Source organism: Priapulus caudatus, unplaced genomic scaffold (assembly GCF_000485595.1).
Source record: "Priapulus caudatus unplaced genomic scaffold, Priapulus_caudatus-5.0.1 Scaffold1180, whole genome shotgun sequence".
Lineage (NCBI taxonomy): Eukaryota > Metazoa > Priapulida > Priapulimorpha > Priapulimorphida > Priapulidae > Priapulus > Priapulus caudatus.
The window spans coordinates 82,594-91,762 of NW_014578241.1; the positions used below are offsets into that span (position 1 = coordinate 82,594).

At 56.7% G+C, this 9,169-nt stretch overlaps 1 protein-coding gene across 1 annotated transcript in view; it reads right to left on the minus strand.

The window, feature by feature from the left end:
• Window positions 1–6,855: 6,855 nt before the first annotated feature.
• Window positions 6,856–9,169, minus strand: part of LOC106815705 (ankyrin repeat domain-containing protein 12-like) — a 4,261-nt gene continuing 1,947 nt past the window's right edge. The window contains exon 2 of the mRNA XM_014820207.1: window positions 6,856–8,652. Coding sequence (XP_014675693.1) covers window positions 7,544–8,652 — 1,109 coding nt within the window. The 3' untranslated portion in view covers window positions 6,856–7,543. The remainder of the gene's footprint in view (window positions 8,653–9,169) is intronic.

Sequence of the window (9,169 nt, forward strand, 5' to 3'; positions counted from 1 at the left end):
TATGATCTATTGGCAAGTGAAGCCAGACGAGCAAAAGGGGGAAAAAGGAAGGCAATTCGGTCTGGGGGGATGCACCTAATACGCCTTTCAGCCATTTGCCTGACAGAGCTCTTGGTTGGCTTGAAGTTTCACAACCGTTTGGAGTCTTGTTTCTTCTTGCCCTCCCTCTACCCTCCTCTTGCGCCCACCAGCCCCCGCTTCTGGCTCATTGTTCTGCCTGCTATCCCCCGCTTGACCGCCTCTTCCTTTTTGCCGCCTCCCTTCCCCTCCTGCAGCCTACTTGTCCCTTGGGCCATGTTCGTTCCTTTTGGCCCTCCCGCTTTCCTTAGCTCTTGGGCCCGGCAGCCCCGCTCCTGCGGCCTCTGTGTTGCTGGCTCGAACTGTCTGCTTGCCCACGGGCGAACGGCGTCGACTTCCCTTCTTGCCCCGGTTTAACACGCTCTTGAACTTGGCCTCGTGTGCCCCAGCTGCCTTCCTCAGTATGCGACAGCGGCCTTTCCTTGGCGCTTCTGTCTATTGCCTCCTTGCTCTTCTTGTCGCAGGGAGGTGCCTCGATTCCGGGTCACAGCGCCCTTCAATTGCCGTGGGAAGATTTCTGCCTTCACCATGGCGTTGGCGTCGGTTCTGGCGGCTTTCGCTCGTCGTGTGCTTTCGGTTTGGAAAGTGATTCGTAGTGTTCCGTTGTGTATCCGAGACGCTACGCTCTTCGCGTCGAGCGTCGCGTCACCCCCGCACGAAGCCCGCGCAGCGCAGCGGCAGTCCAGCTCCACCGAGCCGGCCGTGGCGAGCGCCGCCGCCAGCGCGGGGGCGGCCGCCGCTGTCACGCGCCTACTAGCTGCTCCTCGATTCTTGGGGCGTGTCACAGTGTCCGTTGTCCGTCCGAGTTATTATTATGTCCTGGCGTCTAAATCGTGGTTTCTCTCGTGTGTTTGTATTGCGTCGTCCTGGCGTCTGGCGTTGTCGCTGGGCGGCGGTCTGACCAATCCGTGCGGTCGCCTCTGTCTGTTCCAGTGTGGTTGCTTTTCGGCATCTCTGCGATTGTTTATCTGTTTTCGGCCTGCCCGCGTATGTATCGAAGCAGCACCTCACTTATGTGCCCTACGGCCTGCCAGCCGCCTCTGCCTCCGCGTTCCGTACGGGTACTTGGGTAGATGCACGTTATCAGAAATAGAGAGTTTACGCCAATTTGGGCACCCCGGCCGCACGCCCTCCACCCCGGGACGCCGGCACAAAAGCATCGACATGGCTTCGGGCGAACGACAGGTCGGGTCCGCAACACAGCTTAGGGGTTGCAATCCGCAAGAACAAAAGTCAAAATTCATGGGTGACTATAAGGACTCCGGCCCGCGCTAAAATCGTTGGGGGGGGACACATTTGATATGATGTCCGCCCCTCTTGAAAATTCGTGGGGGGGGACATGTTCCCGCGCGTGCTTGTCCGCCCCCGCTTCGGATTTGAGGCACCTCACGTTGTAGGATGTGCAGTCTCATCGATCTGTGCGCGTAATTACACCGATATGGTCAGGGACTTATCTTAGATTTAGACGTACTAGTTATTATTAGTTTTAAGGAAGCATCCCTCTCGGAATGGCGCAGACCGGGCCGGTGGGCTGGAAATCACACGAATGACCTTATGGGTCCAATTTAATAAAGATACATAGCCCTGGGTCAGGGTGTCAAAGCAATCGCTACTGGGCCTTAAGCTACAGTCGCTAAGTGACCTTAATACTGGGATTACCTGGGAAAATAACTTAAAAACCGTTTAAACTGAATCAACTGGGAAAACTAAGGTTTTTGTTTAGGCCAGATGGCGGAAGTTCAGCTCAGCGTTTTCCAGTTAGTATGCTTGGCTCCGCTGCGCCAGCGGGTAGTATGCCGACATACGATGTATAGAATTAATTGGGCCACCTCCGAATCAATGATATCATTTTGTCGTAAGGCAAGATGAAGGCTCATTATTACTACCGGACCCCCCTAGGCGTTTGCGTTGGTCGCCGTTGGGCGCCCACCTCCGCTCAGCCAACGTTCGGGCCGAACAGTTCTGGTAACTCCCCTTGTGCCGCGGCGGAAGTTAGTACCCTCCCTGCCGGCCACGCCTGCTCCGCCACGCAGTGGTCGCCGGCTTTGACCAGTTTATTTGTATAGCTTGGTAATGCTTGCCGCGGGAGGTGTGAGAGACGACCCATTGTGGCGGGTTTTTCGTAATATATGATACACACCGCCCTAGCGCTCCTGGTCATTTTCGAGCTACGCCAGTCTCATTCCCAACAATATAAGCACCATAAAGGCAAGTGTCCAAGTGAATTGTATTTCTTTGGTTAATCGACCCACCGTATTTCGTCACGTAAAATATCGATGTATCCGCCAGGTATAGTCTGGTATTCTCTGAGGGCGGCATAGTACGTCCGAGTTTTACAATATATTGGCAATATTCGCGCGATAATCCGGCATGTGGCTATATCGTTAGCACCCGCTACAGATACGACTGTGGTCGCTGTTTTGGCTGCGTTAATTCAGGTTCACCAAGCCGCGTTGGCATGCCTGGTGCTCTATTTCAGTTGCCTAGTAGCCCGACAATATATATAGCCGACTCAGAGCTAACACATGGAAGTGAGTGCTTACCTATTCTGTCTTGGGCACACTTATGTTGTTGGCTACTAATGCTACCGATGGGAGCTTCCATCTTTATCTGTAAGACACCTTAATACGTCCATTAGGCCTCGACGCCATCTGTCGTGGGCACCCCATTCATATGAAAGCGATAGTCTCAATCAAGAAATCGAATCATTCCTTCCTGAAGAAGGTTCCCTGAAGGGGTACCATCCGCCCTGTGGGACTCCACTGTTGGTCGCGGGCCGTATCGGTGGAACACATTTGGGAGCTAACAGGGTCCTTGAGCCTAGAACGAAACATGCCAGCAGCTAAAAACTGGGTATGACCGACGACACATGAGTCTACTGGCGCAGTCAGACGTGAGATGGCAGCGGCTGTCGGCTCGCGGGGCGCACTTGTATCAATGTTAACGGCGTATGCATCAGGTAACTTGTTATTTTTGTAACACTGCGGGCCGCGACATACGTTAAACTATTGGGTTCAGGTCCAACAGAGGGGTCTAGTAGCTAGGCCGGCACCCAAGATCCCACCCTGCAGGCCCACCCCCCAATCTGCCGCCGGAGTGCAGCCACTGACTGTAGCTAAGCGTTCGGGTGAAGTTAGATATGCCGGTATTCGCGATAGAAGGTCCTCGGGTGGACGGCCCTGCGCGCGCACAGTAAAGGCCCTTGCTAAAGAAAAAATCGAGAATATGTTCAACAACTACTTATTGTCAATGTACGATTGACTCGTAACTGGAATCTGATAGCTGTGTAGGGCGGAAACACGCGCATTGTTACCTACCCGCAACATCGAGTTTGGAAAACCGTGGGCTGTTATTTTCTATGGATCATAGTTCACCCCCGACATTTAGGGTCTGACTGACGCTGGGAACTGAGCTGGGACATTGACTTGTCTCTCTCTTTCTCTGTTGCTCCTCATGGTCCTGGGCGTTGCTCTTTTCTGTCTCTCCCCCTCTCGGACTCCTCACTCCTCTTTCTGCCGTCTTCTCCGGCGTAGATCTCTCTTCCTCTGCCCTCTCGTCTCCCGCCATCTTTCGGCGTGACCCTTCACTTCTGCTCCTCTCCGCCCGGTGTTCCTGCTTTCCATGTTGATATTGCTCTTTCTCTTTCATTATTTTACTTCCATTCAGTACGCACCGCGCAATAAATGCTGGCAAGGCTTGGATCAATTACTTACAATCATGGGTTGTACCCCCGTACCCCCACGCATATGCTCTTCCCCTCCGTTCTCCTCTATCGCCATTCCCCTCGCTTGCCCTCTTCCCTGCCGTCTCTTTCAGCCCTATGACATGCAAAATAATGGCGTTCAACCTCTCAGGTCCTCAACCATTCGTTGGGATTTATGTAGGCTGGGCTGTCGGGCCTGGTCAATGTTATCCCCTGGCGCTCCCACCGGGGTGTCTCGTCTCTGCGTCCTCCTCGCGAAAGTGTATATCCCTGAGTCAAGTTACGATGATGCACCGGAGGGTCAACTCTGCCAGCCAATGATGGCCCGATTTTTGTCCCCCTCTCCCTCTTTCTGACCTCATGCTTCTGCTCGCAGCACACCTATCTGAACATCTATTTCACCTTCTTATTTCCCTCTCCAACGAGGCGGGCGCGCGCGCGTAATTACAATTGCAGATTGAGCGTTGCTTACCGTCGTAACACAGTCGTTCTTGGTTGACCGCTCGGATCGCTGTGTCGGGGGACGGGCCGCGGCTGGCGGGCTTCGGCCCGCAGTGCGCGCTGGCTTTGCGCCGGGGGCACTCGGGCTGCTCTCCCCGCCATTTCCCGGCGTCGCGCCCGGCAGTGCGGTCCGGAAGCGCCAGTAGACTTAACCTCAGTGGACGCCGCCGACATCCCCGAGTCACTGATGATGAACTCACGCGGTCTGCCTCGCGGCGCTCCCGAGCTCGCTAGCGGCGCGCCCGTGGCCCTGTGTCTTGATGCTGGCCCCAAACGCTTGCGCCCACTTCGTCCCCTCCCGCGCCCGTCTCTCTCTCGGCTTGCCCGATCAATTCCTCTCCTCGATCTCTCTCCTCTCTCCCTCGGCTTCGCATTCATGCCGCTCGCTGCTCGTTCTCCTCGGGCCGGCGGCTTGCCTCCGTCTGGCCAGAGTACAAGAAACAGAGCGTGTTGGTTGACAAATCGCGGAGTGGGTAAGCGCCAAGCTGCGTAGTCAAGCTGCGTGTGAGTGGTAGCTACGCCCCCTTTGTAGGGTGAGTTCCAGTAACGGAGCATGCCCGTGGGAGTCACATTCACGTAAAGGCGAGGGCCGCGAGCGCCGCCGCCCGACGCGCTAGTTACAGCTAACTTAAGCGCGGCGCAGTGGGCGCGGAATGCCGGTATGGTGGCGGCCATGCGAACGACGAGTAAAACAGGTAATAAACCGAGTAGGCGTCGCGGGAATGGTGCCGTCGGCGTTCCGGCACGACGTTCCGCCTGTTCGTCCTGTGAGTAACACGCGTGCGTAGCGTACGGCAGTTTCACACCACCCGGCCGCGCCGAGTGGCTTCGACTTATCCGTGCAAGAAGAGCCGCTTGGGCGAGACGGGGCCGGGCGCGCCGTGAGGAGTAGAGAGCACGAGGAACAGCGCAAATAGAGCGCGGCGTTTATGTTAGGGTAATCACGAATCCCTTTTTCAGACGGCGAGTCCCCAATCCGTCGGACTTCCACGAGCGGCCTCGCTCCGCCAACAGCAAGGCAAGCGGCGGGGCTTTTGGCCGGGCCGGAGAGAGGTACCGTGTAAAAGCCGGTGGGAGCTGCTTGTCGTAACCGATACCGTTGGGGGAGGGCAGCGTGCAGCTTCCTGGGAGGCCCATCATGGCCGCAACGACTAGTAGTAGGCAAGCCTGCTAACGGTTCGGGCAGAGGCGGGCCGAGTGCGCCGGCGGGCGCGGTGCACGCAGCAGCAAGCAAAACGCAGCGAAACAGACGGCCATAGGCGAGAAAGCAACTGGCGCCTCGCGACTCGACCGCGCGGATGGTGAAGTTCCAGTTCGGATACAGGCCGTCGAACGAGAAACACCGCTCGACTCGCGTAGCTACCGGACACGTCCTTCAAGCCGTTGCTTGTCGGGGAGGGTCGAGTGAGCAGGGAGGTGAGTGGTGTAGGACTAGTAAGGTAGAGGTGGAGGTAGACCACGGAGAAGATGTAGGTAGGTTAAGTGGTGTAGGCATAGGTAGGGTAGAGGTGGAGGGGTGAGACAAGCGCAGATGGTAAGGTCAGCACCGCTTTGATCCCAGTGTGTAGGATAAGGTTAGGGATAGAGGTGGAACCCGGGGTAGAGGAAGGCAGAGATGCTAGCGTAGGCCTTAGTGTGTAGGGATAGGCTAAGCGTCAGAAGGTGGAGGGTCGAGCAAAGGAGAGAGTGTAGGTCAGGTTAAGCCGGTCGTAGCATGTAAGGTAAGGTTATGTGGTAGGATAGGTTAGGGTAGCAGGTGGAGGGTAGAAAAAACAGGAGCACCGATGCTACCGGGTAGGCTTAGTGGGGCTGGGTACGGATGAGCGTTAGGCTAGAAACCGAGGGTCAAGGAAGGGTAGAAAAGGAGCGAGATGTCAGTAGGCGGGTTACGTGTGTAGGATAGCGTACGGCTATGCACGCGTGGAGGCGTAGAAAGGACGAGCTCGTACGGTGAGGTTAGCTGCTGGTTTACGGATAGGGTAAGGCATAGAGGGTGGAAAAGGGTAGAAAAAGGGAGAGATGTAGGGATAGGTCTAGTGTGTAGGATAGGTAGGGATAGAGGTGGAGGGGATAGAGAAGGGAGAGATTGTCACGGGGGTAGCGCTTTCTTAGCCCGTCGGCGTAGGATAGGCAGGTAGAGAGTGGAACGAGGGGTAGCAAAGGAGAGATAGTAGGCTAGGTTTAAGTCGGTGTAGGCTGAAGGTAGGTAGAGGTGGGAGGGTAGCCAACAGGGAAGGATGTAGGTAGGGTTTTAGTGTGTAGGATAGGTAGGAGAGGTTGGAGGGTAGAAAGGAGAGATGGTACGGTAGGTTTAGGTGTGTAGGATAGGTAGGATAAGGGGTTGGGAGGGCTAGCAACAGGCCGAGCATGTCAGGTAGGTGTGAGCGTAGGATAGGCCAGGTTTTTAGCTGAAAAAGGTTTTTTGGGAGGGTAGAAAGGAGAGATGTCGGGGTAGGTGTAGGTGGTGGTAGGATAGGTAGGATAGAGGTGGAGGGTAGAAAGCGAGATGTCAAGGGTAGGGCTTAGTGTTGTAGCGGATAGGTAAGGTAGACCGGTGGAGGTGGCAGCGGCCTGCACACGCCGGTCACTCCAGCGCGAGGTGAGTCGTAGCGGCCCGCACACGCCGGTCACTCCAGCGCGAGGTGAGTCGTAGCGGCCCGCACACGCCGGTCACTCCAGCGCGAGGTGAGTCGTAGCGGCCCGCACGTGCTGGTAGCTCACACCCTACTACTGTCAGACACTCGCGGACAGGAAAATTCTTCTCGTGCGAAAAAATCCTCGAGAAGCACTTCGCACGCTGCCACACGGAATCGCATGCGCCGCCTAACTCGGCGCAGGAATTTAGTGACAATGCTCGCAGCCGTTGCTCGCACGCGCCTAGTCCCACGTGCCGCTGTCTCTCTCTCATGCGTGCGCTGCGCTGTCTTTCTCAAAGATATAAAAGTCAGCCACATGTTGAAGTTGGCAGCTCTGCCCTTTGGGCACGTGGCACCCCGCCGGTCTCTCTCACGCGGGGAAGATATCAAGTCAAAGTCACACTCTGACGCTGGCGGGTGCTCTATCTCTCTCTCTCTCACTCACGTGGGGAGGAGATATCATCAAAGTCACACTCTGACGCTGGTGGCTGCTCTATCTCTCTCTCTCTCACTCACGTGGGGAGGAGATATCATCAAAGTCACACTCTGATGCTGGCGGCTGCTCTCTCTCTCACGCGCGCGCTGCAACCGCCGCTCTCCCTCTATCTCTCTCTCACTCGCTCGCTCACGCTGGGAGGAGATCAAAGTCATCGCTTACGTGCACCATGGGAACGTGCAGCTGGTCCACCTGCTGCGTCACGTCCGACGAGTTCTTGCTGTCGTCCAATCCGGTGTCGCGTAGCTTCGACAGCCACTCCATCTGCTGGACGGCGTGCAGCGATTCCGCCTCGTTGTGGTGCCGCAGCAGAAGGTTCTCCTTGACCTTTGCGTATTTCTCGTCGACGCTGTTCAACCACGACCGCAGCTGCCGGCCGTTGTAGCGATTCCTCAGGTTGCCGTCCCCTTCAAGGTCTCCCTGAGACGATATCAGCTTCATCATGTGTTCCTCCTCGAAGAAGTTGTACACTTCCTCGTCCTTGAGGATGCTGCAGAGCGAGAACGGGATGGTCTGGTTCGCGACGGCGCGCGCGGCGCGCGAGTGCACCCTCAATATCTCCTGCTCCACCGCTAGCATCAGTTTCTCTTTCTCGATCACGTGCTGCAGCCGCAGCCGGTAACGCTGCTTCTCTAGTTCGACGAAGAGTTCTCGCATGGGCGGCGTGAGAGACTGCGGCGGAGTCATCATCGGCACAGAGATGCGACTAGCGGCGTTTCCCTGCAGGATGTACGAGCACTTGTTCATGAGATAGTCCTTGAAGCCGTGCGGCAGACTCAGCGTCACCGTCGTCATCATCAACACGGCGCGCCGCTGCTCGACCTTCTTGCGGATGTTGAGGTACAGCTGGTAGCAGTTCGGCTGCTTCTCCTCCTGCCGGTGGAATATGTGAACCTGCGGCTGCAGCGGTGGCTCCCCCTCCGGCTCAGCGTCGGCGTCTGCGTCGGGGACAGGGGGCGCTGCCGGGGCGGCGGCGGCCTCCTTCTCGCGCTGCTCGCGCTCGCGCTGCCGCATCTTGCGTTTGCGTGGATGCATGTTCTCCGTGCTCTCCGTGTCGTCGGCGACGGACGCCTGCTCGGACTTCTGCGAGCGCGTGCACACGCTGTCGTTAGCGCTGTTGTTGTCCATGGCGACGACGGCGGCGGCTTGCGCGTTGGCGGCGGCCGCTTGCTGTATCCGCTGGCTGCTCCTGGTCACACGCCGCTCCTGCTCCTCCGCCTTCGTGACACTGCTGCAAGCTGCGGGCGGGAAAACAATGTCAACATAAACGACGAGGAGAAACAAAAGTCACTCATGGGTGCGCTCAAGTACACAAGCGCACTCGCACGAATGCATGCAAACAAGACAACACCAACAATGTCAATAATATCACGCAACCTAGTGACCCATGCCTGTGGGTTGATTAATAATGTGGTCGCTCGTTGCAAGCTAATTAATGATAATAATATTAATAACGTATCGTATGTTATGAAATCTAATCGTATGCGATGAATTATCAGCAGAGGTCCATAGTTGGAAATGCACGCACGCACACCCACAAGCACGCACGCACGCACACCCACGCATGCACACCCACCCACTCACTCACATAGCACACCCACAAGCACGCATGCGCACCCACTCACACGCACGCACGCACGCCCACAAGCATGCACGCACGCACTCACGCCCACACATGCGCACCCACCCACTCACTCACATAGCACGCCCACAAGCATGCACGCACGCACTCACTCACGCCCACACATGCGCACC